The 26,548-nt window shown below is 49.5% G+C and overlaps 15 protein-coding genes across 15 annotated transcripts; 10 read left to right on the forward strand and 5 right to left on the reverse strand.

Annotated features, from left to right (window-relative positions):
• Positions 1-307: 307 nt before the first annotated feature.
• PICMEDRAFT_14585 (hypothetical protein) lies at positions 308-3,147 on the forward strand. The gene has a single exon (XM_019160449.1). The coding sequence runs from the start codon at positions 704-706 to the stop codon at positions 3,038-3,040; it is 2,337 nt and encodes a 778-aa protein (XP_019020210.1). The 5' UTR covers positions 308-703; the 3' UTR covers positions 3,041-3,147.
• A 166-nt stretch (positions 3,148-3,313) lies between these two features.
• PICMEDRAFT_70672 (hypothetical protein) lies at positions 3,314-4,327 on the reverse strand (the record flags this gene model as incomplete). The annotated part of the gene is made up of 1 exon (XM_019163702.1): positions 3,314-4,327. One exon carries the CDS (start codon positions 4,325-4,327, stop codon positions 3,314-3,316), a length of 1,014 nt encoding a protein of 337 aa, XP_019020211.1.
• Positions 4,328-6,605: 2,278 nt separating this feature from the next.
• Positions 6,606-6,770, forward strand: PICMEDRAFT_18969 (hypothetical protein; the record flags this gene model as incomplete). The annotated part of the gene is made up of 1 exon (XM_019162096.1): positions 6,606-6,770. A coding segment is annotated over one exon (165 nt), but the record flags the coding sequence as incomplete, so codon positions are not given.
• A 1,268-nt stretch (positions 6,771-8,038) lies between these two features.
• PICMEDRAFT_70674 (hypothetical protein) lies at positions 8,039-9,658 on the forward strand (the record flags this gene model as incomplete). The annotated part of the gene is made up of 1 exon (XM_019163703.1): positions 8,039-9,658. One exon carries the CDS (start codon positions 8,039-8,041, stop codon positions 9,656-9,658), a length of 1,620 nt encoding a protein of 539 aa, XP_019020213.1.
• Positions 9,659-10,313: 655 nt separating this feature from the next.
• On the forward strand, positions 10,314-10,676 carry PICMEDRAFT_26276 (hypothetical protein; the record flags this gene model as incomplete). The annotated part of the gene is made up of 1 exon (XM_019162439.1): positions 10,314-10,676. A coding segment is annotated over one exon (363 nt), but the record flags the coding sequence as incomplete, so codon positions are not given.
• A 246-nt stretch (positions 10,677-10,922) lies between these two features.
• PICMEDRAFT_27763 (hypothetical protein) lies at positions 10,923-11,216 on the reverse strand (the record flags this gene model as incomplete). Its single annotated transcript, XM_019162512.1, has 1 exon — positions 10,923-11,216. A coding segment is annotated over one exon (294 nt), but the record flags the coding sequence as incomplete, so codon positions are not given.
• A 506-nt stretch (positions 11,217-11,722) lies between these two features.
• On the reverse strand, positions 11,723-12,544 carry PICMEDRAFT_9592 (hypothetical protein; the record flags this gene model as incomplete). Its single annotated transcript, XM_019165109.1, has 1 exon — positions 11,723-12,544. One exon carries the CDS (start codon positions 12,542-12,544, stop codon positions 11,723-11,725), a length of 822 nt encoding a protein of 273 aa, XP_019020216.1.
• Positions 12,219-13,471, reverse strand: PICMEDRAFT_91682 (hypothetical protein). Its single transcript, XM_019165073.1, has one exon. It carries the CDS (start codon positions 13,340-13,342, stop codon positions 12,674-12,676), a length of 669 nt encoding a protein of 222 aa, XP_019020217.1. The 5' UTR covers positions 13,343-13,471; the 3' UTR covers positions 12,219-12,673.
• Positions 13,472-14,798: 1,327 nt separating this feature from the next.
• On the forward strand, positions 14,799-16,607 carry PICMEDRAFT_30024 (hypothetical protein; the record flags this gene model as incomplete). The annotated part of the gene is made up of 2 exons (XM_019162622.1): positions 14,799-15,015; positions 15,208-16,607. The coding sequence occupies 2 exons, from the start codon at positions 14,799-14,801 to the stop codon at positions 16,605-16,607; spliced, it is 1,617 nt and encodes a 538-aa protein (XP_019020218.1).
• Positions 16,608-17,067: 460 nt separating this feature from the next.
• Positions 17,068-19,219, forward strand: PICMEDRAFT_57207 (hypothetical protein; the record flags this gene model as incomplete). Its single annotated transcript, XM_019163220.1, has 2 exons — positions 17,068-17,739; positions 18,356-19,219. The coding sequence occupies 2 exons, from the start codon at positions 17,068-17,070 to the stop codon at positions 19,217-19,219; spliced, it is 1,536 nt and encodes a 511-aa protein (XP_019020219.1).
• Positions 19,220-19,581: 362 nt separating this feature from the next.
• PICMEDRAFT_57208 (hypothetical protein) lies at positions 19,582-22,359 on the forward strand (the record flags this gene model as incomplete). The annotated part of the gene is made up of 1 exon (XM_019163221.1): positions 19,582-22,359. One exon carries the CDS (start codon positions 19,582-19,584, stop codon positions 22,357-22,359), a length of 2,778 nt encoding a protein of 925 aa, XP_019020220.1.
• Positions 22,360-22,393: 34 nt separating this feature from the next.
• Positions 22,394-23,134, forward strand: PICMEDRAFT_95588 (hypothetical protein). Its single transcript, XM_019165101.1, has one exon. It carries the CDS (start codon positions 22,879-22,881, stop codon positions 23,053-23,055), a length of 177 nt encoding a protein of 58 aa, XP_019020221.1. The 5' UTR covers positions 22,394-22,878; the 3' UTR covers positions 23,056-23,134.
• PICMEDRAFT_14595 (hypothetical protein) lies at positions 22,516-22,917 on the reverse strand. The gene is made up of 2 exons (XM_019160451.1): positions 22,853-22,917; positions 22,516-22,759 (listed from the first exon to the last, which is right to left on the reverse strand). The coding sequence occupies exons 1-2, from the start codon at positions 22,878-22,880 to the stop codon at positions 22,614-22,616; spliced, it is 174 nt and encodes a 57-aa protein (XP_019020222.1). The 5' UTR covers positions 22,881-22,917; the 3' UTR covers positions 22,516-22,613.
• A 121-nt stretch (positions 23,135-23,255) lies between the features above and the next one.
• Positions 23,256-23,867, forward strand: PICMEDRAFT_22307 (hypothetical protein; the record flags this gene model as incomplete). The annotated part of the gene is made up of 1 exon (XM_019162247.1): positions 23,256-23,867. A coding segment is annotated over one exon (612 nt), but the record flags the coding sequence as incomplete, so codon positions are not given.
• Positions 23,868-24,244: 377 nt separating this feature from the next.
• On the forward strand, positions 24,245-26,194 carry PICMEDRAFT_14599 (hypothetical protein). The gene has a single exon (XM_019160452.1). It carries the CDS (start codon positions 24,385-24,387, stop codon positions 26,182-26,184), a length of 1,800 nt encoding a protein of 599 aa, XP_019020224.1. The 5' UTR covers positions 24,245-24,384; the 3' UTR covers positions 26,185-26,194.
• Positions 26,195-26,548: the final 354 nt, after the last annotated feature.

A 26,548-nucleotide genomic window follows, 5' to 3' on the forward strand; every position in this document is an offset into this window, starting at 1 on the left:
ACCAACGGTGTTGCCGCTGCCGCACTGTTGCTGCGGCAGCGGCTCTCTTTTCTGCCAGCGCCCGCTCCCGGCATCGCGGCCGCGGCCGTGGCTCTAGGCCCTGGGCCCAGGGCCTTTGCGCGCGCCACACGGGCCGGGCGGCACCGCCACGGCGGGTCTCGGAGGAGGAAGTGCGAATTCCCAAGCTGCGGCGCAGGCGCTGACGCAAGCAAGGGCCGCGAGAACAACAACAACAACAACAACAACAGCAGGCACTGTTTTTCGCAGCGCCGGGACCCGCAGCAACCGTGGCAGCGGCTGCGACTGGAAAACAACAACAACAACAACAAGAATTTTGGGCGCATGTAAACAAACAGGCTCAATCGTGATGATAGCATGCAGGAGAGATGGCTACACACAAGCTGGCGAACCAGGGACCTTTCGTCTGTGCCAGTGCCGGTGCTTCTCTTGTGCTCGCTGTCGACGCTGTCTGTTATCGACACCCAGAGGCCCCTGCATTTGTTTGCGTCCACCAGCACATTGGCGTCCCCCAGCTACTGCACACGTCCAGGCCAGCTAGCACCCGTCGCTGTCTCCATTCGTTCATCCGCCTGCTTGCGTGCCCTGCCCATTGCTTAACCAAGACCAGCCGCCACAACCCACGCTGCCGAGCAAGGGACCATCGTTTCTGTAACCACATCTGGCTCACACACACCCCCGGCAGATGTCCTCCAAAAACACAAACTCCCATTTCTTGGACTCCTCGCCCTCGAAGGAGCTCTACAACGACGACTCAGAGATGATCTCGCTCTTGAACAACATGTGGGGCTCCAACTACAACAACCCGAAAAACAACCCCAACGCCGCCAGCAGCAACCCGACCAACCACGCCGACTCCGTCCCCAGCAGACGTCTCACCTCCTCCGCCCTGAGTATCGCTCACGACCACCTGAGCAAGCAGACCCCACACAAAACCCTCGCCAACTCCAGACAGCCGTCCATTCCGACCGTGCCTGCCCACCACATAAACTCGCAGCATCACGACTCCCACCTCATTTTCCTGGACTCGCCGAATTTTGACTCCTTCATCACCTTCACTCCGAACCAGATACAGCCCTCCAACAAGCTCTTCTCAACCCAGAAACAGCACCAACACCAACACCAACACCAACACCAGCACCAGCACCAGTATCAGCACGCAGGCCATGGCTTGGCCAAAGAGCTTTCCAAATCCCAGTTGCTACCTGCTCAGTACATGCCCGTTGAGAACTTTGTGTCAATATCGCCCAGCTTACGCACTCCTTTGGCCAACAAATCAAACGTCGAGGACCTTTTCGATACCCCCTACTTGAACACATTGTATTCCACCTTCGCAAACACAACAAACACGGACGAGCTGGGTAACCAGAACAGCCAGCAGCTGCATTCCCAACCTCAACATGTAACAGAGATAGCTTTTATCCAGACACCTTTGACGGAAAAATTAGACAAGATATTCAAAACACCAACATCAAACGACATTTTCAACTCCAAACAGTTTTTCGGAAACAGTACCATCAAAAGATTGACGAACAGTTACATACCCAGCAATACCAATAGTGCAATGAAAGTAAACCCGCATGGCTATCTTGTGGATGAGTCTCACACTGGAGCCATGAACCGAGGTACATCCGGCCTTGTCAACAACAATACAGACAAGATTATCGAAACAGATTTTGCAAATTTTAAAAATTCTCCCTGCGTCAAGCATAAACAATATGAAATGATCCAAAAGGAAAAAATGAACATGAAGAGCAACGAGAAGGTTTCCAATCCAGGCTCAAACTTGTTGGCAACTGTAAGAGAATCTGAAGAGTCTTCCAAGGCTGTTGTTCAGAATTTTTTCCAAGCTCCAATGGCATTATCCCAAAACACTTTCAACCCGGAGGCAAAAGATCCAACATCTGCCGCCAATGCTAAAATGTTGAATATGGTAGAACCGACTGTCACTACACCTAAGAAACTAAAGAGATCAAGAAGTAAAAAGAAGCAATCAAATAAAGCATCAAAACGTGGCAGTGGTGATGAAGCTAAAAACATTACACCAAACAGGTTTGGTGTAATGAAGGGGACTTCAGTAATATCCAAAACTAACGTGGATAATAGCATGCTTGAGAATGAGGGGATGATAGATTCATCTCCTTCCACCATTGTTGTCAGTTCTGCCTCCAAGTCTTCAACCAGATTAACTGTGGTTCCAGGAAACAAGACTTTGGAAGCTTCTCCAACTCCAATGAACAAGTACATCAATAGCGTACTTGCTGCAGAAAGCGTCCAGCAACAAGCTCAACTCATCAGCACTCACATCATTGGCGACATCAGCAACCACAGCCACAACGATATCAGCAGTAGTACCGACAATATTGTTGATGATGGCGATAAGAATCATTTACACAGCCATCACAACGAGATTCTTATCCCTAATCACATACATAACATCAGCAGCAACCACATAAACAACAATCTTTTCGTGCCCAATGGTCAGGAGAACCCAATGTTGGATGTCATGCCTACGGCACCAGTCATGGGAGTATTCAAGGAACAGAGCGCCAAGTCTTTAAGAAAATACAAGACGCAGCCCTTGGGCTCGGATGGGTTTAATAAATCATCACTTCCGACGTCGAATAAGAAGTTTGGAAGAAGTACGAGCCTGAATGACTCTATGAGCACTGGCAATCTGAACTCGAATTCGAGTTCAAATGGAAATGCTAAAGGCAACAACGGGAAGGGCAAGAAACGTAACAGAGGGAATAGTGGCACGATCCATTTTATCATGGCTGATCCAGACCAACTGAAGGGTAATAAAAAACGGCGGATTTCACGGAAAAAGCCAGATTCATTGTCAAGCGGCAAGAAGAATGGAGATAAGTTTGTTCCACTGCGAAACTCTACCAATATTGTGAACAACAGGAACAGGTCTACTAGTCCAGTCAAGGAAAAGAATATCAACACCGTCAGTGGTGGTGCGAACATCAACAATACCAGTGGGAACGAAAACAACGTTTTTTGGGAATCAGGATAGATAACGTTTTTTTATGTTTGTTCCATTCCTCAATTTTTTTTAGCTCTAAATAGTTTACATTCTAGCGGACAGTAATTAAGCACTTATGAACCTATAAAGAGGAAAAGCTTACTTTGTAGTCAGTATGAGTCTACTGATTGCGGCGCGCTGGAGCTTGAAGGCTGCGAGGTAATCATGATTCATGCACGCGGAGCACATCCTTTAGCGTCTTTAATGAATTCAATGTAACTAGTTAAGTATGTGAATTTAAATAATGTGAGAGACGGAAAACCATCAGCGTCTGCGTGGGCCCTTTGGCTTCGCAAACCTCAGCCTGGCGGAGCCGCCCGGGCCAGCGGTATCGGGAGCTGTTGCACCTGAATCACCTCCGGCGGCTGTCTGAAGCTCTGACAGCTCGATCTCGTCGGCGTCGCCGGCCTCGACGACCTTGGAAAACTCCCAGCCGTTGCTCTTCAAATGATTGAGAAGCCCCTGCTTGTTGGCGGCGTACAGCATGCGCTCCCTCACCTTTGAGCCGGACGGACAAGTGAGGATGAAGAAGCAAGCGCCCGTATCGGCCGTGTAGAGGTGGTAGGAGGGCCCGGAAATGGGCTGAACACGGTCGACCAAATCCTCCACGGCGACACTGTCGGCGCTGTCGATAAGCTTGAGCACCTCCTCCGAGATCTCCAGGCTGATAAGGGAAGCCGGCGACGCAGAGCCTGCGGCGAGCAGCGGCTCAAGAGCCGGGTCGATCTGAAAAAGCAAGGCATTGCTGGAGTCACTCACCAACTGGCCACTGTGGCTCGCTTTCGAGCTGTTCAGATACAGCTCCTTCTCCCGTACGTCCCGCAAGTTCTGCTCCGACTCCGTCAACGGGACGGCACCGTCCATGCTGTGCACAATCTTCCTCCAGCCAGCCGCAGTCAGCTCGTCTGCACTGTTCACAAAGAGGATAGGGTCAAAGAGCTCACCTCCGAGCGACCGCAACAACGTGTTTTTGCTGCTGGCGTACAACATCTTGTAGCGCACCGAGGCGTTGTCCGGCACATACGAAATAAACGCCAGCTTCCCGCCGTTGCCGTACCGAAGAAGAAGATACTGGCATTCAACGTCCGAGAGCTGCTGTGACGCAATTGCATCAAGGTCGGCGTCCAGGTCGGCCGTGGCCTTGGTCGTGGCCCCGACGTCGACAGACAAACTCGATGCATCGATCGTCAACGTGAGCGCACGACCTTCGGACGCCACAAAGTCGTGCACCTGCACAACTACCTCCGCTGAAGGCACTATTCCGGACTGCGAGGACATGTTGGCTGGTTCACAAGCACGTTCTTCAACTGCCCTTTTCTCCGTCTCTTCCTCCGTCCCCTGCAACCCCTGCTTTGTTCCTCAAGACCTCCCTGCCTCCCTCCCAGAGGGCGCAGCAGGAGGCGCGGGCACGGCACGTGACCGCAACGGCCGCGAGAAGTCGCAGTCGACGGGCCTCCCCGTGACAGACACTGCCGTCAGTTGGTCCAAGGCAGGCAGGGACCATGAGTTGCGGGTTGGCTCTTCCCCCTTTTGCCGGTGGCCAGTCAGCGGATGGGTCCCGGGATCTTCTTTGCGACTCTCGTTCTTTCTGTGAAAAGGCAGCGCAGCAGGAACATCGCAGACGTCCCAGCGCAAGCTACACACACTAAGCCCGACGTGTACTGGCCCAAAGCAGAGAGCAGAACTGCAGACAAACTAAGAGCGGAAGATGTTGCATAACCAACCAATTGCAGGGAACGCTGCCACCACCGGCGAGCCGCTAGCGGTGCAGAGCCAGAAACAGGGCTCAGGCCAAGGCCACGCCCAGGCCTACGCTCCAGGGCAGAACCAAGGTCAGAGCCAGGTGTTTTCCCCCACCATGACAGACACCTCCATGGCGATTCTCTCGCCGCCCTCGTCCCGGTACGCATTCGACCCGAATGCGCCAGGCAACTCGAACAACAACCTCCCGATGGATTCGATGCTATCGCCACTCTTGGCGTCCGTGGCGTCGCCCGTGTCCGAGCTCAACTTTGCCAACTTGAACATCGCTGCCATGTCTCCGCCGGCCGGGTACGGCACCGAGAACGACGTGCCGGCGTTCCAGCCGGAGACCGAGCTGCTGTTGGAGAATTTTACCAACGACTTGAAGGTGTTCAACAACTGGGTGCACGGGCTCAACGTCGAGGAGCAGAAGGCCGCCATCGGGTTGTTCATCGACTCTGTTCGGGACCAGGAGGTGGTGGACTTCATCCAGCGCAAGATCTCCTCGGCTATCCCGAACGAGGACTCGAAGGGGAGCATCACGTTTTCGCCGCCCCTCTCCGCAAACACCTCCCTTCCGCAGCGGTTGAGGCCTGTTTCGCCGATCATCCCGATCTCGAACATGAACCACAGGGACAACCCGGTGCCTATCACGTTGGACTCTATCTTGAATAGCGGCGGCAAAGACGACGGCAACGACCGCGTCCAGGACGACGTTGTGTACAGACCTGCGCCAAGGAGAATGCTTTCGCCGCCGGTGATGAAAACAGGATTTTCGAACATCATCGAGCCCATCGAGAGACCCAAGTCTGCAGACCCGTCATATTCCTCCGGTGCTGCATTTGTGGACCAAATCGGCAACGGCAACGGCAACGGCAACGGCAACGGCAACGGCAGCGGCAGTGGCGGATACGGCCAGTTCAACATGAGCAGCGGCCCCATGAGCCCATTGCTGGGCAACCAGCCACTTTTCAGAGTGCTCTCCGACGGGTATCAGGAGATGGCGCCCGAAAACGTCTCCTTCAACTACTACAACTACAATGGCACCGGCAACACTAACAACAACGGCAGCGGCGGCGAGGGGACGCTTGGAACGAAGCTACAGCAGTCGCTGAACACAATCAACAACCGGTCCGTGATCGACTCGAACAGAAGCCTGAAGGAAGACCGCGGCAGGCACAGAAACCTTCAGAACAAGCCGTCGAACATGAACCCGAACATGAACCCGAACATGAACATGAACATGAACACGATGAACTCTTCGAAGATGGGCATGAACAACCTCAACTACATGAACATGAGCATGCTCAACAACGGCAAGAACGCCTACGGCGACGGCAGCGGCGCTGCCGCCCTTCAGAACCTCACCCAGAGCATGTCCGTTCCGCCGCACAACCGCATCCGGTCCACCAACAGCGGCACGCGGGGCACACCTGGTGCCGCCGCCGCCGCCGCCGCCGCCACCACGTCCGCCACGCCTGCCGCCTCAGCCAACAAGCTATCGTACCATGGCTCCGTGCTCGCCGGCAAGCTCCACCCGACTCATGGCTACAGCAAGAGTGGCGGCAGTCTGGGCAACATGCTGCACGCAGGCTACGGCTCCGCCTCGTCCACCTCTTTGTTGACCGAAGAGGAGCGCAGAGCGCTGCACAACAAGAACAAGACCGGTGCCGCCGGCGCCGGCGCCAGCGCTAGCGCCGCCAGCACCAGCAACGGCAGCCTCAACACCGTGTCCACCCCGACCACCCCGACCGCTGCTTCCGCCGCCGCCGCCGCCGCCAACAACATCCCGAAGGACATCGCCTCCGATGCCCTGCTTGCAGACATCCCCGCCTGGCTGAAGACTCTTCGGCTTCACAAGTACACCGAGAACCTCCAGCACCTGCGCTGGCAGGACATGGTCGCGCTTGACGACGCCGCCTTGGCCCAGCTCGGCGTCAGCACCCTCGGCGCCCGCAACAAGCTCCTCAAGAGCTTCTCGTACGTGCGCGAGAAGCGCGGTCTCGCCTAGGCCGGCGGCTTCAGGCGGCCGCCCCTTGGCGGTCGGGCCTCTAGCCCCGGGCTTCTCGCCTCGGGCCATCGCATCCCCGCCCTGTCCAACCCCAGTGACGGGAAACTGGTGCGCGGCATTACGCGCACAGGGCGATTGCCGGCGGTAAGCGAGACCGGGCGGAACGCTTCCCGGCCGGCGCCCTGCCACGCCATGCACCGGCGTCTCTGCTGGGCCATGGGCTGTGCCCACGGGCTCTGCGCCGTTTGCCCTGCCCCTTTTGTTGGCGTCGACCAGGAGATGGGCACCCGTTATCCTTTCGGCTCTAGACAAGATGTGTACATACTTACATACTTACATACTTACATACTTACCTACTTACATGCTTCCATGCTTACATGCTGCTGCCCCTACTCCCCTGCTGGCACACTCACCACCGGCCGCCCCGAGCAGGCCGAGCACGGGCCGAGCAGCGTAAATCCCGTGCCCGTACGCCCGTGCCCCCCGCTTCCGCTACCGCTGCCGCCCCAACGTCGGCGAAGCCAAACTCAAAAAATAGCATGGGAAAGCGAAAAGAAACAACGCTGCACCTCGCAGAGACACTAGTTGCCGTCTGCTTTTAATAAACTCCTGCACTCTCTCAAACTCGTCTTATCGCTCCCGCACGGCCAACGGATGATGCACCCTCTTTCCTACTGCCTCTAGCCCCCGGCCTGCCTGCACGCCCACCCCCCACTTGACGTGGGCCCGTAGATCTCTGGCTTCCTGCCCTTCCTGCCTCCCTTTTTCCTTCCCTACTTCCGCCCTCTATCTCCGTCTGGCCTCTATCTGTCTCCATCTATCTCTGCCTGACCTCTGCAGTCGTTGCCTCTGCCCCCGCCTGCCTCCTCCCTGTCCAGTCCCCGCCCCTCTCCCCTCCTGCCCCTTGTGCTTAGCCGGATCTCACCCGTTCGTACAGCCATACATACAGCGGCACTGACGCCCACACGGACATCTCCTGCAGCAGAGAAGCTTCCCCGTGTCTCTCCCACACGCATTCTCTACTTGTCACTCCCTGGTTGCATTAACACACGCAACACCACTAATTTGAATACTCTCCTCCTTGCCTTCATCACAGACGACGCATACGCATACATGCACATGTGCTGTGTGTGATTCACCTGTGATACTCCTGACATAGTTTCTTCCGCCTGCTCTGCTTTGTGAAGAGAACCAAGGTGCCTCATAAAAACCTCCCCGAACCGGCTTAACTGAACATGCTGAACGATCTACTCCTACTTGGGTTCACAGAGCAGACTCTGCCGGAAAGCTTGGCCAACTGCTATCCTCACGCATCCACCCACATAGCCACTTTCCCCAACATCAAAGCTTTGGTCGAGTATCTCCTGTCTTCTCCCAACTACTCCTTGGTGAGAAACAGCACAGATCATGCACAGATAGAGAGAGCCGACACTTCCTTGATTGAGAAAGAAATAGATTACTCGGTGACGATCGTCATAAATTCAAACCCTGCGTATTACGCCCAGCAAATCTCGGACTCATCCAACACCTCACTTTCCTCCTTGAGCCTGAAAAACTTGTTGTCTCTACTCAACTATAGGTTCCTCCATTTGAACCCAATAATCCTCTCCCTTAATTCGTCTGATGAGAATGAAGACGACATTACCCACGTGTTTTCAGAGTTATCCATTGTGGAGAATAACCTTTCGACCCGGCTGGCCAGAATCAAATGCTGGATAGGCTTCAATGACAGACAGTTCGACCAGTTGGACACCATGATAAACTATTTGAATCTAGATTTCCCAGTCGATAGTGATATGGCCCTCTTTACAAAATTGTTGTCTACTGATATAGATTACGATAAGCTTCTTATTAACCTAGAGTCACATAAGGATGATGAATACTACCTGAATCTTATTAATAAGTGGGAATTCAATGCTTTTCACTTTAACTTAGATGAACTACTCAAAATGAGTCACGTCATATTGAAATCATACTCAATCAATGCTCAATCCCATTCGCAGACTTTGAGTTCTTTCCTTTTCTTTGTCAGGGACAACTATAGAATCGGAAATCCATTCCATAATTTTAGACACGCAATAGATGTACTCCAAGCAACGAATTTTTTCCTAAACATATTGACCCGAGATTCCAGCTTTAAGCTTTCCAAATCAGATTCATTTGCTCTTTTATTGGCTTCATTGGGCCACGATATTGGACACCCGGGTATTACAAATGCATTTCTAATAAACACCAAGTCTCCGCTAGCAGCCTACTTTGACAATCATTCAATTCTTGAAAATTTCCATAGGTTACAGTTCAAGAAAATTTTAATACCCTTCTTGGACCAATCGAAAGACTTGTTTCCCGTTGACGGCAATACCCACCTCAAATACACATTAAGCGTTGTGGATAATGCGATCTTGGCAACAGATATGGCCAAGCATGACGACTACGTGAAAGAAATTTATAATCTAGAATCGGATTTCGACAACTTTAAACTTCTCTCCTGTATTTTGATCAAGTGTGCAGATATCTCCAACGTGTGCAGGCCGTTGAATCCAAGTTGCAAGTGGGGACTCTCTTTAGGGGAGGAGTTCAAGCAAATAAGTTGTTTAGAAGCTTATTTCAAATCCTCAACTCCGTCTCGAGATCTTCTACAGGATGATCTCATTGCTAATAACTTTGGAAAACCAATAAAAGATATGGACCTTCACGAGGGAATCACGCTGGTAGATAATTTGAGCAACAATCAGCTGTTTTTCATCAACAGGTTTGCCAACGATTTCTTCACGAAGGTCGCCAATACCATCCCACAGCTTCACTTCTTGGCGGACCACCTTATCGAGAACGCTGCATTCTGGGAAAGTGTATGACAATAGTTCTGAACATCTCCGGCATTTTCTTCCGCTTGTTTCACATTTTAATAGAGATAATTGTATAAAACTTCTATAGATTGGCTTTTCAAGCAAACATACTGCATCGATACCATACCCACAATCACGTGACTTTTTTACCCCCCCATTTTCCGCTGTCTGACTCTGGCCGCTTCCCTAGCAAGTCTTTTTTGACAACGATACTGACTCTGGGGCTGACTTGGTAAGACTCCGGCCGTTATGGTTGACTCGGGCCCTGTTACTCTGTTTGACTTCTATGGTGAGAGCATGTGCAGAGGAGCTTAGAGAGGCCAGCCAACGGGCCAACCAGCCAGCAGAATTTGGGGCTGTATGTACGGCTTCTTTCCCATTTTTTGGTAATTCTTTCTTTCTTCTCTTCAGACAACAGGCAGAAGAGAAATAACTGTAACAAGACATCTTTTTCACTGCACAAATCCCACACCACATAGATACAAAAACCATGTTCGCCAGATCAATTCTCAGAAACAACTTGAGAAGCTTATCTCAAACTGTTTCCCACCAATACGGTGGTGCTCCAAAAGTGCAGTTTATCAACTTTTCAGCACGTTTGCAATCCACATTCAAGTTGAACCCAGAGTCTATTGTCTCCACTTACTCCCAAGAACCAAAGTTGAAGTTCACGAACGAGCATGAATGGATCTCCATCCATCCAGATGGTACCGGCTTCATTGGTATTACCAACTATGCTGCTGACGCCTTAGGTGATGCTACTTTCATTGAATTGCCAGCACACCAAATTGGAGAAAAGATTGAAAACGGTGAAACTATCAGTTCCATCGAGAGTGTCAAGAGTGCCAGTGATATCTACTCCCCAATCAGTGGTGAGATAGTCGAAGTTAACGAGAAGTTAGATCAATCTCCAGAATTGATCAACACCGATCCTATGGGTGAAGGTTGGATTGTCAAAGTTAAGGTCGATGAAGGCTCTTCACTAGATGAATTGATGGACGTCGATGCATACAAGACCTTTGTTGAAAACTCCGAACACTAGTCGACAAGCTGGCCCCATTTTCCTTCAACGATGTTCTTGTCCTAGTCGTATATACTAATACATACACACAAACCTACACATATATAGTTTATCCCCCAAAAAACAACAACCCGATAGACCACTCTTTTTGGTACGTTCCGAAAGCGTGTAAATGTAGTGCTAAAATGCCGACTACGAGAAGTATTGTCCGCTTGGAGCTCTAGCTGGTTTTTCGCCTTGTGTCTGTTCTTGTTGTTTTGCCCACTCTTGAGGAGTCTTACAAACCACTTGGAATCCATGTATACCCCCCTTGATCTCGTCATCAAGGACTTTGAAAATGTAACGGTGTCTAGCAAGCGACGACTTCAATCCGGGTTCACTAAATTTCTCACTCACAATGGTGACATGAAAATGACTTTCTGCAACGTTTTCCACCCCCTTCATACCAGTATGATGTGCGTGTTTCCAGGAATCATTTCTGATTATCAAAGTTTGAGGGTCCAACGTGGTGGTAATTTTTGTGTGCAAGTTACTTTCAAGCGGGCCCATTATCTTGTCCGGTGTTTCGGGTTTGTCTTTTTTGTCGGCGCATTTACATCCAGACATGGTCTCTTTCTTTGTTAACGTGCTATAGTGGATTCTATTGCTTTTGTAAATTGAGGTACTGAAGTTGCAGGTATTTTGTTTTGATAAAGATTGAGGAGACAGGGTTGCTTTTGAGTTGAAAATGGAAGTCACAATGGCAAATGCTGTATGCTGATTCCAAGCTTGAGTCAAATGATTTTGGACAGCTCTTTGAGCAATTACTTTTCTGATCATTTTGCTAAAGTGTTTTAAGAAAGAAATTTTGCAGCTGGGTTACTTTGTTGGCCAAACATGCCTGACAGATGAAGGCCTGATGTAGAAAAAATTACTCATTACAAATTCATTGAATGTATTGTGTCACGTGACACATTTGACAAAAAAGGATAATAAAGAGCAGACTTCAATTGAAAATAGATAGGAGCATATAAAATTTTAAATAGATTACGGAGTTAGCTAATGCAGACCGTTTACCAGTTGCTGTTGCCACCTCTTCCGCTACCACCGTAAGAGTCGGAGTTGTCGTTACCGTAGGAGTTGGAGTTAGAGTTGGAATTGCTGCCGTAGGAATCGGAGTTGGAGTTGCCACCTCTTTTGTTACCACTAAGGCTACCGTAGGAGTCGGAGTTGTCGTTATCGTAAGAGTTGGAGTTGGAGTTTCCGTAAGAGTTGGAGTTGGAGTTGTCGTTACCGTAAGAGTTAGAGTTGGAGTTACTGCCGTAGGAGTTAGAGTTGTCGTTACCGTAGGAGTTGGAATTGGAGTTACTGCCGTAGGAGTCAGAGTTGTCGTTACCGTAGGAGTTGGAATTGGAGTTACTGCCGTAGGAGTCAGAGTTGTCGTTTCCGTAAGAGTTGGAGTTACCACCGTAGGAGTTAGAATTGTCATTACCGTAGGAGTTGGAACTGCCACCGTAGGAATCGGAGTTCTTACCACTCTTTCTGCTGCTGCTGCCGTAGGAATCAGAGTTGTCGTTACCGTAGGAGTTAGAGTTAGAGTTGTCGTTACCGTAGGAGTTAGAGTTAGAGTTGCTACCGTAAGAGTCTGAGTTGGAGTTGCCACCGTAAGAGTCTGAGTTGGAGTTGCCACCGTAAGAATCAGAGTTGGAGTTGCCTCCGTAAGAATCAGAGTTGGAGTTGCCACCGTAAGAATCGGAGTTGGAGTTGGAGTTAGAGTTGGAGTTGCCGTGCTTGGAGGAGTAGTTGCTGTATGCGTCCTTGGCCTGGTTAGCGTACTTGTTAATCTGGTCTTGGTTGTTGTCGTATAAGTCCTTAGCCTTGTCGAATAAACCCATTGTGTGTGTTAGAATAGTTGTTTTAGTTGCTTGAGATGAAAAAATCACTTGTAGAAGGAAAGGAAGAAGAGAGAAAGTAAAAAGACAAAGAGTACATTACAGGTCAGAGAATTGAAGGAAACTATGGGATTATAAATATCCCAGCTGCGGGCATAGACCGAGGCAGAAAGGACAGATAATCCACTTCCACTTGCACACGTCAGCCTCGAGCCCATGTGCCTGTGGGTGTGACTTGATGTGCTGCGCATGCATATGCACAATTGATGTTTTTCCACCAGGGACTGCGAGTTTCCGTTCCCGAGCGAAGGAACTGTGGACACAGGGACCGATCCCCCCATTTGAGAAACAATTTTGACAACACGCCGTAACGCAGCCAGCCAGAATAGGGACAACACAACCAGCGAACGCGGCCCCGCTATTGTTCCTCCATTCCCGGCCATGTCGAGAACATGTGGCTGCGGAGGCTGCGGCCCCGGGAGGGTGCAAGGTGCACATGAAGTGGTTTGCACGGGCTACAGGCGACGGGGCTGCAGCAGCTGCTGCGGTGGCACTTGCAGCGAGGCAATTGGTAATGTTTGGTTGGGGAAGCAGGGCCAATGGGGTCGGCCGGCTGCGTCTGCGCCGAGCCGGACGGAGAAGCGTGTCCGCGTACCTTGGGGCTGCGAAATTCTTCGCGTCCGGGGCTTGGTCCGTGCACGGTCGGCAGGTGTGCTTTCTGCCGGCCAGGTACGGCTGCGGCACAGTAGTGCAGCTGGCTGTCGTGGCATTGGCCGTGGCGGCGATAGGAAGGAAAGACATCAGGCGTGTTGTTGACAGACGCCGGACACGTCTGGGCAAGCTTCTATGCTTACACAGCCCGAGCAGAAACGGGGCCGGCGCCTGTGCCTTGGAAAGATAGGAGAGAGGGACAAGGCACGGATGCCACTGAAATCGCCTGGCTGGATACCCATTCACGCCCCACGGCAGCAGATCTCTGTCATATGGGCCCTGTTCTAGATTGAGGCATACATCAGCGCCCTCCCTGTCCACTGCTTTTCACCATCCAGCACTATCCTACTACCGGTTCTCCCGCCGCTGCACGCCCCTGTAAACCTTTTTTTCCCGTGCGCCCTCATGGCCCCAGCTACGTATCGCATACCTCATTACTCCAAAAGGATCGGCGCAACGTAGCGGGGATTTGCGACTAGAGGTAGTGGGGACAGATATCGGGGCTTGCCCCCCTCTCTGTGCTTCCATCGTCCCTCACGGCGCCGTGCCAACCGTATCCATGACGCATTTGTAAGCACGACGTTTCTAGTCTCGCCGTAGATTGGCCAATGAACAGTCCGAGAGGCCCACACTCTGCGGCACCCACTATCCAGAGTTGATCTCTGAACTAGATCCCGGCGTCTCAAGGTTGCGCCTTCCCGTCGCACCGTGGGCCCGCTATTGTTCGTGTCTATCGCTTTAGGCGAGGGAACGAAAGCACGAAAGAAGGAAAAAAAGGCCGCCGATTCCGCATGGGGAGGAAACGCCGGGACGCCGCCAGCGGCAGAAAAAAATCGACGCCGTTTTGCGTCTGCGCTGCCGGCGTCGCATCGCCCTCGGGGTCGCCGCGGCCGGGTCGCCGTCGCGTCGATGTGTCCGTTTAGGAAATTCCCTATTCGGGAGAAGTGTAAACACCAAAAGGGAATTGATATGAAGATGCTACAGGTCTCTACATCTTTTTCTTTGGATCGTCTAGTGCTTTGCTTAGAAGACGCATCGGAGGGTTCACTTCTGCAGAGACTTCTGTCATACCAAAGACACTAGACCTCAAGAAAGAGTCGAAGGACGAAGGGCTACCCGTGAGTTTGATTCAATCGGATCTCACTAGATTCAGCCTAAACTCACTCCTGGCTTTGTGCATCACTTTTCCAGCTTGCACCGGCCAATCGCAACTTTTCTGTCCGCTCGTTCAAACACCCGAACCTCTGAAGTACTCAAGCATATCACCCCAATCAATATCTCAGTCATCTTGCAGCTAGCTTCACTCTTACCAGACCGCTATCCTTGCTAATTCCTTTCTGGTACTTTTTCGCTTTTCCATACCTTCTGTTTTCTAACAGTTTCCCTGCTTTTCTCAAATTTCTGCTCTCTTCAACCTACGCTGCTTTGACTTTTGTTTCCTTTTCTTCTTTCTCTGTTCTCTCTTCCCATCCTTTTCTATTAGATATTGACAGCCTCGCAACAAAAAACAATCCCACATTTCCATCCTTCTTCACTACTCCCAATCATGACGTCTTCTTCTCCAGTGAAAAAGACACCGATGAAAACTCCGAAATATCATAGAACCGTCTTCGGCAATATGAGTCCTAATCTTGTTAACCAAAGTACAAATTCCATTTTCACAGGTTCAAAGGGCGTACTTTCACCAAACTTTCACGTTGTGAACTCGGACTGGAATTCCACCTTTGCAGCAAAACCATCATCCACTTCTTCTCAAGCAGCTAGTAAAACATGCAATAGAAGGCCGAGCTATGCAAGCAACTCCTTTTCGAGACACCGTACTTTTGGTGACCTGTTCACAGAAAAATACAATGGCAATAGCAGCTATTCTAGCCGCAGTAGTAATGGAGGTATAAGTGGAAAGACAGACGATGATAATGGGTCCACCTCCAATTATAGCTCACACACTATGGGAGATAGCGATAGCAATAAAGTCTCCAAAATCAAAAGCAACAAATCAAGTTCCAATTTGGGATCTTCAAGAAAAATCCGCCGGACAAATACGAACGAATTTTTAGATAGGTTTATTCCTTCTCGTCAAACAACTTCAGGCAAACTAACAATAGAGAAAACAAAATCACTACCCTCTTTTGCAATGCCTTCGGATCACATAGAATCGCAAACATCCGAGATATACCAAAACACTGTAGCAGAAGCATGCGGGCTCGAAGTTGGTCAAAGAATATTGCAGTTTCAGCCTGTTCCTCCAGAAAGCAAAAATTCATTGAGAAGAGTTGCTTCAAATAATTCCAACACCATGAAATGTAAATTCAAAACTAGACAAATGATATCTACATTTGCTGCACAAGCACGAATGAAGAAAATACCCTCATGTCCGGAAAAAGTTCTGGATGCACCAGGACTTGTTGATGACTTTTATTTAAATCTAATCTCGTGGTCCGAAGATAATGTTCTTGCAATTGCGTTGGGCAGTTCGGTATATTGCTGGAATGCCAATTTCGGCTCAGTTGACTTAGTAGCTGAATGTGACTCGATCGTAACATCGATAAGGTGGTCCCCAGATGATTACTACCTTTCAATTGGCCTAGACAATGGCAATATTGAAATTTGGGATATCGAAGCCAACTCCAAGCTACGGACCATGAGCTGCAGTAATTCCAGAATTGCAGTTCAGGATTGGAGTGAACATATTTTAACTTCTGGTTCAAGAATGGGCCAAATATTGAACAACGATGTGAGGGTATCAGATCACATAACCTCAAAGCTGGAGTACCATACAGCGGAAGTCTGCGGACTACAGTGGAGGCCTGACGGTTTACAGCTTGCAAGTGGTGGCAACGATAATGTAGTCAATATTTGGGACTGTAGAAACTCGGTGCCTGTGTTCACGAAAACCGCCCACAATGCGGCAGTCAAGGCTATTTCATGGTGTCCAACACAATTAAGCTTATTGGCAACGGGAGGGGGTAGCGCTTGTAAGAAGATCCATTTTTGGAACTCCAATACTGGCTGCCGAATCAACACGATTGAAACGGACTCTCAAGTGAGCTCCTTGCAATGGGGCTACTCAAACGGCATCGGCAAGGAGATTGTGTCAACGCACGGGTTCCCGAACAACCAGATCTCCGTCTACAGTTATCCAAGTCTACAGAAGACGGGGGTGATAGTCGACGCACACGAGAGCCGGATTCTCAACAGCCAGCTTTCACCAAACGGTACAATTCTGGCCACCATTGCAGCCGACGAGAACCTTAAGTTCTGGAAGCTGTTTGACGAACAACCACAGGCTCCAAAAGATGTTTTCAACACATCGACTACAGGTAAAGAAATGGGGAAGGTAATGACCATCAGGTAGATGGCGAGAGGCAGGTAGGTAGGTAAGCAGGCCACAGTGGTATAGTATAATGTAATCTGTAATATTAATAACCTAGAAAAAAATCACAAACACAATCAAAAAGTTTCATCTTATTCATGTTAGAGTAGATGGAGCCCCGAAAGATAGGAGAAATGTCGGTCTTGCCGAAGCGCAGGCGCCATCCCGATTTAGTAGCTGCATGCGGAGAACACTGCGCGGCACCGCGGAGAAAACCCAACTGTGGTTCCCGATCTGGAAGCTCTTAGCCAGGAGGTGAAGATGGAGATGGAGATGGAGTTGGAGAAGGGGACGGAGGTGTCGGTTTTGTATATCTATCTCCCGATGGTCCTCTTTTTTCGACTAACGGCTTCTGTTTTCTTGTATTGTCCCTCCCTGATTTAACGTTTTGCTCCTCCAGTAATTTCAACAGTTAGTCGCACTATAGCCAAAGACAGTAAACATGAGCAAATCGGAAGTTGTGGTACTTGATTTCAAAGACGCCAAGAAGGCAGCCAGAACGTTGTACGAGTCGTTTGACGACGACGCAGTTGCACGGTACGTGTCCCGCCATCTTGAAAACGACCCGGAGAAAAAGAAGCAAGTTGACCTGCAGTACTACGAGGCGTATGTGGTGGCACACATCATGAAGGGCTTGGTGCTAGCGATCAAAGGTGACGACCACGAGAACAAGGACACCTTCGAGACGGTGTCCATCTGGGTGCGTCCTGACTCGGGCTCGCTCGACGATTACCTCACGCTCATAAGGTCTGGATTTGCAAAGCTCGCATGGAACACCGGTGCAGAGGGCCGGAGAAGAATTTTCGGAGTCATGTTCAAAGTTTTGCACGACTACTACCACAACATTACCGAGATTGATCCGCAGGGACACAACACATGGACTCTTGTCTACTTGGGCTCCACTCCGGCGGCCAGAGGCAAGGGTAATGTGAGGAAGATGTTCAACCATACGTTTGAATACTACATCGACCCAAAGGACTCGATCACGTATCTCGAGAGTTCCGCAATCAGAAACTTGCCTATCTATGAAAGGTTCGGTTTCAGAGCCGTCACTGACATCTACTTGGGAGACAAGGAGGACCCTCAGGGGGACAATGCAAGAATGGACGTGATGGTGAGAGGCCCTAAGGGGGACACATGGAAGTATTTGGAGGAAACGAGGCAAAAATACGGTTATACTGTTCCTGAAGCTTCTGTTTCGAAATAAATTGGGCGATTATAGATTGGATAGACCCTATGCCATACCACACCACTCGATCCTATCAGGAATCACTTCAGACTTTTCTTATCTTTTACTCTTTTTCCCTTCTATTCCTTTCTCCTCTTTCAATCGAAAGACTTCTGACAGACTTTTGCGATGTCCTGTATGTATCGTAGGGTAGAAAAATAGATTTTGCGACGTAAACTGTAATAGATGCCGGCGTTCTTTCCACGCAGAGGGAGAATACGTAACGTTTTTTTCTAGTTGCGCTAGTTTTTTTTTCCGCTGCGATTTTTAGTTTTGCTTTGCCTGCAGTCCAGCGAGAGGAAAAACCGCTGTCAGTGATGTGAAGTTGTCTTTTCAAGAGTAGGCGCAGGGTTGGTGGAATGGCACACTGTGGGAGGCAGCAAATTAAACACAGCCGACTCCGCTTCAAATACCGCTTCACATACAGATGTATCCGACGCAGGGACAACAGGAACAGCCCTTGAGGCTCGGTTCGGACGCCAACATCAACTCCGACATGCAGCAAGACAATAATAATGGCAACGACAACAGTAATAACAGCAATCTGCCAAACTCGTCAGTGAACGACAAGATGGTCTACTCGTGGATAACCGAGTTTGCGTACGGGCCAAACAAAGAGCAGGCGTTGTTAGAATTGGGCAAGAAACGTGAGATGTACGACGATCTCGCCCTGGTTTTGTGGAACTCCTACGGGGTCATGTCGTGCCTATTGGCCGAGATAGTCTCGGTGTACCCGATGCTATCTCCTCCCAGCTTGACCATCCAAGCCTCCAACAGGGTGTGCAACGCATTGGCGTTGATGCAGTGCATCGCTTCCCACCAGGAAACACGCGGCCCGTTTCTTCTGGCCCAGATCCCGCTATTCCTATACCCATTTCTCAACACCAGCTCGAAGCAGCGCCCGTTCGAGTATCTACGTTTGACGAGTTTGGGAGTCATAGGTGCCTTGGTTAAGAACGACACGCCGGAAGTGATCCAGTTCTTGCTCACGACCGAAATCATACCGTTGTGCTTGAAAATCATGGAGTCGTCCTCAGAGCTAAATAAAACCGTCGCAATTTTCATTGTCCAGAAAATCCTACTCGACGAGGCAGGATTGAATTACATTTGCCAGACATACGACCGGTTCGACGCAGTCTCCAAAGTCTTGGGCGTCATGGTCAAACAGTTGGTCGAGCAGCCCACTACAAGGTTCTTGAGGCACTTGATCAAGTGCTATCTCAGATTAACTGACAATATTGAGGCCCGCAATACCTTGAAGAAGATTCTTCCTGTGGAGCTGAAAAACGACACTTTCGCCCAGGTCTTGAAGGAGGACGAGAGCGCCAGACAGAGCCTCGACATGCTACTCCAGAATCTCCAGTAGTGCTAGTCTTCTTCCTGTACATGCGTGTGTACTTCTTTTACTTATGTATATCTTTTCCATGTATTCTAAAGATCCAAAGACAGCTACATGCAATCCCCAACTAAGGGGGGTTGCCAAAAAGCGACGCGCCGATGGGCGCGTCGCTCCGGGCTCCCTACTTCTTTTGCTCTCCTGTTGTGAGATTAGCTGGCTTGAAAAATGCCAGTTGTTCTCGCAGCCTACCGATTTTGGTTTGGTGTTTACTGCGACGACGTGTGCCTGTGAATGTATCTGGATGCGTTTAATTACTTATCCATAGGAGTGGATCATACAATTGTTGATCAAGTGTGGGGAAACCAGTTAAGACAGCTTCCACAGACACCATGTCGACACACACGTACAAGAAGAATGAGGACGGGGATGCATCTGTCTTGCCAGACAAGATGACCGTTTACCAGGAATGTTTGCAGGCTTGCAACGCAAGTCCAATACAGGCGAAGAAATGCCGTAAGCTCTTGTCGAGACTTTTGCGTTTGTTCTACGCTGGTGAGACGTTTCCAACGGTTGAGAGCACGAACTTGTTCTTCTCGATCTCCAAGTTGTTCCACAACGATGATCCGTCTCTTAGACAGATTGCATACTTGGCCATCAAGGAACTCTGCTCGATGTCGAACGATATCTTGATGATCACTGCATCAATCATGAAGGACATTCAAAACGGTGATGCAGTGTACAAGCCAGATGCGGTCAGAACATTGTCTAGAGTTTTGGACGGTTCCACCATCCACGCTGCGGAAAGATTGTTCAAGAACTGTATAGTTGATTCCAACCAGTCGATTTCTTCTGCTGCTCTGGTCTCCTCTTACCATCTGCTCCCTGTTGCCAAGGATGTGGTCAAGAGATGGAGCACTGAAGTTCAGGAATCTATCACTGCCAACAAGGTGTTCCCAACCTCTTCTTACACTCAGCATGAATTCACCGGTTACAACAAGACACCAAACTCAACCTTCATTCACCAGTATCACGCTTTATCTCTCATATACCAATTTAGAAATAACGATAAGATGTCACTCATCAAGATGATCCAACAATTGACCGAAAGGAAAACTTTGACCAATTCTCTGGCCCAAATCCAAATGATCAGGTTTGTTGAGAAGTTGATTCTCGATGACCCAAACTTTGTTCACTCCTTATGGCCTCTTTTTGTCAACTGGCTGAATAACAAGAGTGACATGGTTGAATTGGAGGCCGCCAAGTTGATTTTGAACAACACTTCCAAATTCAATTCCGAACAACAGATGCATGCAATCACCACATTACAATCCCTTCTCGGAGTTCCAAGAACCGTCACAAGATTTGCAGCTGTCAGAGTTCTTAACAAAGTTGCGATCAAGGACGCTGACAAGGTTGGTGTCTGTAATCTAGAATTAGAGAGATTGATAAGCGACCAGAGCAGATCCATCTCAACTTACGCGATCACGACCTTGTTGAAAACAGGCAACATTGAAAGTGTTGACAGATTGGTCCAAGCCATTTCTAACTTTATGGACGAAATTTCCGACGAATTTAAGATCATTGTTATTGACGCCATTAGAACATTGTCCTTGAAGTTCCCGGCCAAGTACAAATCTATGCTAACGTTCTTGAATGATGTTTTGAGAGAAGAAGGTGGCTTCAACTTCAAAAATTCTATTGTCGAGGCCATTTTCGATATTATCAAGTTCATTCCTGAATCAAAGGAAATTGCACTTGAAATGTTGTGCGAGTTTATTGAGGATTGTGAATATACTGAATTATCTGTTAGAATTTTACACCTATTGGGTAACGAAGGCCCTAAAACTGCCAATCCTTCTACCTATGTCAGATACATCTACAACAGAGTTGTTTTGGAGAACTCCATTGTTAGATCATCTGCAGTTATTGCGCTCTCTAAATTTGCATTGATCAACGACAAAGATTTGAATAAGAGCATTAAGATCTTATTGAAGAGATCATTGCAAGATGTCGATGATGAAGTCAGAGATAGAGCTGTCTTGTCGTTGAAGTTACTGGAATCCAAGGATTTGGTCGAAGCCAAGTCTTATTTATTACCTCAGTTCAAGTATTCGTTACCAATCTTGGAGCAAGAATTGACCAAGTATGTTAAAAACCCAGACAAGTCATCTTTCAAATCGTCATTTAGCATTGATTCTGTTCCTAAGATGTCTGAAGAGGAATATATGGCTGTTCAATACAAGGAGAAGCTGACCGGCGGTATGGATGAGGTTATAGTTGATGGCAGTGACGATCTCAACTCGAAGAACAACGAATCAAATGATGATGTTAAGGGCCTTGACAAGATTTCAGACGTCACCAAATACACTCTACTACAACAACAGTACCAGAATGAATTGTCTGCATTACCTGAGATTGGAGATTACGGTACATTGTTGCATTCATCTGCTCCTGTTGAGCTGACTGAGAAAGAGACCGAATTTGTTGTTACTGCGATCAAGCACATTTTTGCAAAACATGTGGTTGTGGAATTCAGCATTGAAAATACTCTTGATGACATTATTCTCGAAAATGTTAACGTAGTAACACAACTGGACACTGAAGAATATACTGAAGAGCTCACATTACCGATTGAGCTGTTAAATCCTCACAGTAAGGGTAAGGCTTATAGTTCCTTCACTAGACCTGAGGATGATGATGAGAAATTCATGTTGACCACTATGAACAACACATTAGCATATCTAACCAAGGATGTGGATGCTGAAGCTGACGAAGAAGGCTTCCCTGACGAGTATCAAATTGAAGATTTATCTCTTACCCCAGGCGACTTTGTTATACCTACGTACATAAGCAATTTCACTAACGTGTGGGATGAGCTAACTAGCGAGGAGAGTGCAGTTTACAATTTAGGTGACGAAGAAAGCGTTGACTTGCAACAAGTTGTTTCCAAGCTTATTGTCACAATGTCTATGATGCCTATCGAAGGTACCGAGATTGTCACCAGCGGAAAAAACCATTCATTGAAACTATTTGGTAAAAGTATTTCTGGTGGTAGACTTGCTGCAATTGTTAAATTTGCCGTCAGCTCGAAGGGTGTTATGATGAAAAACGTTGTCAAGGGTGAAGAAGCCGAGCTTGTAGAACTCGTTGCGAACTACTTGGAGTAGGCCGGCACGTATGCAGCAGTGTACGCCAGGTTGAGTATAATAAAAGAAAAAAGATATTTATCTATCCAACATACTATAATGTGATCAATAAAGTCTGTATTTAGGTCTATTTACAAATTGCACACATGTCTTTCTTATATACACGAAAAGCGAATAGCTTGATGTACAAATCGATAGCCCTGCTTCAATAAGATGCACGGCTCATAGGCTAGGGCCTCTGCTGCGAGGTTATCTAGCGGATTGCTACCAGAAGCTTAGATTTCAAAGCCGAAGCCTTTCATACACGTCTTGTATGATGAGATTAATGTCTCACATTTTGGAGAGTCAATGCCGTTGATTAAAAGACATTCGTCTCTTGCCGACTTTTCTGTTTTGCAAACGCAACATGGCTTTGGCTTAGCTGTTGGAAATGCTTAGTAAGCTTGTTAGTATTCTGAAACGATTAGACTAGAAAACTGTTATCTCTTCACTGCTGAAGGGGTCTAGAACATACATTCGGTAGCAGGTTTGTGTTCAGACATGTTCTTTTGTGTTTGTAGTTGGGGTGACGTCTTCTTAGATGAAACAACGTGTCAGCAACTAAAGCAACAGCCGAAGCAGAAGAAACCATTCGAGGCCGGGTTTATATATGTGGTGATCTTCTACTCGGGAAGGGAAAAACGGCTGGTGAGCGCCACAATTATAAAAAAAAGCTGACATAAGCGACATGGGTCAGTGCAGGGGCGATTCTCAGATAGACAGATAGACATGTGCCCGGGCCGGGAGGAGCACAAAGCTGGATCAGCGGGAGCAAGAGGTCCGAAGAGGAGGTGAAGTAACATAAGAGAGTTTATCACAAGACTCACCGGACATCCATGGTTACAGGTTACGTTGATGGTGACGATGGTACGGGGAAATGTGAATTGCTAGGCCCGTTTGCGCTTCTTGTGCAGGCCCTACTCGGCGTGCTGGCCCTCGGTTCCTTGGTTTGGAAACGGTACCATGAGCACCCCCACCGAAGGCCGTGGGTGATCTGGTTCTTTGATGTGTCGAAGCAGGTGTTTGGTGCCCTGCTCTTGCACGTGTTGAATCTTTTCCTCAGCATGATACGTCTGAAGATCGGGATCGCTACCAAGAAGAAGGTTTGCGATAATCCCTGCGATTACTACTTCCTTAACATTCTTTTCGATACCACAATTGGAATACCGGTGTTGTACTTTTTCATCTGGGCAATCTCTGGCGGGTGCATTCTGGCTGGACTGACGGGAATCCAGTCGGGCGAGTATGGGAGCCCGCCCCGCGTGACGAGCTACGTCAAACAGCTTGTGATCTACATGATAAGTTTGAGCATGATGAAGAGCAGCATCTACGCCATCATGGTGAGCTTTCCTATACTTACAACAATCGCTGTGTGGGCGCTCTCCCGCTTGGACAAATACCCAAACCTCCAGGTGGGGTTTGTACTCTTGGTCTTTCCGCTGGTGATGAATGTCTTCCAATACTACGTTGTGGACAACCTCATTCAGAGCCGGAAGTACTACGCGACGAACAAGATGGTGCAGCAGCTGCGACTGGAGGAGGAGGACGACGGCTGCAACGAGGCGATCGACGAGGAGCTCCCGGAGGAGTACACAGCGTAACCCGTGGGCGTGTATAGAGTGCAAAGCGCAACATGTAACAACGACATCAACAACAACAACGACAACCGCATAACCGAACAGAGCTGCAGCACGTGGGAGGGCCCATTTGGATTTCCCATTTGGAGTCTGCTTAACCTCCTCGAAGCCCTTTGTTATCTTCCCAACCGGTGCGGCAGGCACTACTGCGCGAGGAGCGGGAGGGACTAGCAGAGAGGCGTAAGGAGGAGATCGGCATGCTAGCCAGAGATAACACGATGGCGAAGAGATGCGAGGCGGTTTGATACTCTGTTTGGTCTGCTCTTCAGTAGCTCCGTGCCAGAACAAGATAACCGGTATTGCTACAAACAACACGATGCAGGGAAAAGGACGTACAGGACCAACGGGCAGGCGTTTTAGACTGAATATGATGGCACTGCTATCAATCTTGTCGTTACTGGTGCTCACCTACTACGTCAAGGATGTGAAAGCAGATGGCTTCGGAGAAACTTCCACAAGCAGAGAGGTGAACTCATTTTTTGGCGAGGAGGACATGAATGGACAGAGCCCACTGTACTTTGGTACACAAGACGTCGTTGCGCCGCAGAAGAGTGAAAAGAGTGAGAAGAAGAAAAGTAAGAACAAAAACAAAAAAAACATCATCATGATGGTGACCGACGGCACGGGGCCGTCCTCCATCAATATGGCAAGATCATACAACCAATACATCAACAACTTGAACTTTGACGATATTCTCATGTTAGACAAGTATCTGATTGGACAGTCGAGGACGATGTCGTCCTCGTCGTTGATCACCGACTCTGCTGCAGGCGCCACAGCCTTTTCGTGCGGATTGAAGTCGTATAACGGTGCTATTGGTGTCGATCCTATGCAAAGGCCGTGTGGCACTATCCTGGAGGCGTTGAAGTTGAAAGGATACAAGACGGGGATGGTAGTCACAACAAGTCTCACCGACGCCACTCCGGCTGCCTTCAGTTCGCACGCGGACTTCCGGTCGATGCAGGACTTAATTGCCAACCAGCAGCTTGGGTTGAACGCTACCCTTGGTGAGATGGTGGACTTGATGATTGGCGGAGGAAGATGCTTCTTCTTACCGCAATCAGACGCGGCGGGCTGCAGAAGCGACGAGCTCAACCTCGTTGATTTTGCCAAAAAGCAAGGATGGGAAGTTTCTGTGGACAGAGCTGGGTTTGACAAGCTCGGTCTCGGATTGAACAAAGACGTCAAGCTTCCTGTGTTGTCGTTGCTTGCTTACTACAACATTCCGTACGAGATCGACCGAGACGAGAAGGTGTTTCCCAGCTTATACGAGGAGACTGTAACAGCGTTGAACATTCTTTCCCGCGAGACGGAGGACTCGGACGAAGGGTTTTTCCTCATGGTGGAGGGGTCCAGGATCGACCACGCAGGCCACCACAATGACCCCCATGCACAAGTGCGTGAAGTTCTGGCGTACGACAAGGCCTTTGCCGAGGTGATTCGGTTTGCGCAGAACAGTGATGTGGAGACGTATATTGTGAGCACGAGTGACCACGAGACGGGCGGGCTTGACGTCGGGAGACAAATCGGCCCGGACTATCCGGACTACGTCTGGTATCCGGAGGTGCTCAAGAATGCCAAACACTCGGGCGAGTACTTGAACACGAAGATCAATAGGTACCTCAGCCTGAACAAGAAGATCAAGCGGGACGAGTTAAAGAGCTTCATCCAGAAGGAGATATTGAGCGAGGACCTCGGCATCGCCGACTTCGAGGAGGGGGAGGTGAAGAACATTCTGAAAATGATTGTGGAGGAGGAGTCCGAGGCCGAGGCGGGGTCGGACGGATTTGTCACGATCAAGGAGGTCACGGGCGCCAGTGCGGTGGTGGAGTACCTCAAGAACATGGTTTCCGTGCGTGCCCGCATCGGGTGGTCCACCCACGGGCACACAGGGGTCGACGTGAACATCTACGGGTACTGCAACCGGGACGAGGGCATGGTCCGCCTACTGAAGGGGCTTGGCGGCAGCCGCGAGAACACGGACATCGGCCGGTTCCTCGAGCAGGTGACAGGCGTGGACCTGGACGACTTGAGCGATGTCTTGCGCCGCCGTGGCCAGGTGCACAACTATCTTGGAGACGAAAGCGAGCGGCGGAGCGAGGAGGAGATCGAGGAGGAGATCGACGCCGCCGAGACCGACAACGAGGGGTTCATCAACGTCGTGGAGTAGCGTAGACTAGACTAGACCAGACCGACCGAGCAAGAGAGATAGATAGTCAGATAGTTAGATAGATAGATAGAAAAATAGATAATTAGATACCTGGATAAATAGATACCTGGACAGACCGGCAACATGTGACGTGACATCGTGTACTCCGAAGGGATGGACCCCGCAGGCCCCGGGCTTCCGAGACATTCGACCCCGGCCTGGGCGGCGGCGTGGCCGTGACCGGAATGGGACGCCTGACCGGAGTGATGATCGTGACAGCAGGGACGGGCCAGGCACGAGGGCGGGGACGCCCTCGTTGCGGCAAACGGGGCCGATCGACCGCGGGGCCCTTTTTTCAAGCTGAGGCCTTTCTTCCGCCACGGCC

The sequence above is a fragment of the Pichia membranifaciens genome, assembly GCF_001661235.1.
Source record: "Pichia membranifaciens NRRL Y-2026 unplaced genomic scaffold PICMEscaffold_1, whole genome shotgun sequence".
In the NCBI taxonomy this organism is placed as follows: Eukaryota; Fungi; Ascomycota; class Pichiomycetes; order Pichiales; family Pichiaceae; genus Pichia; species Pichia membranifaciens.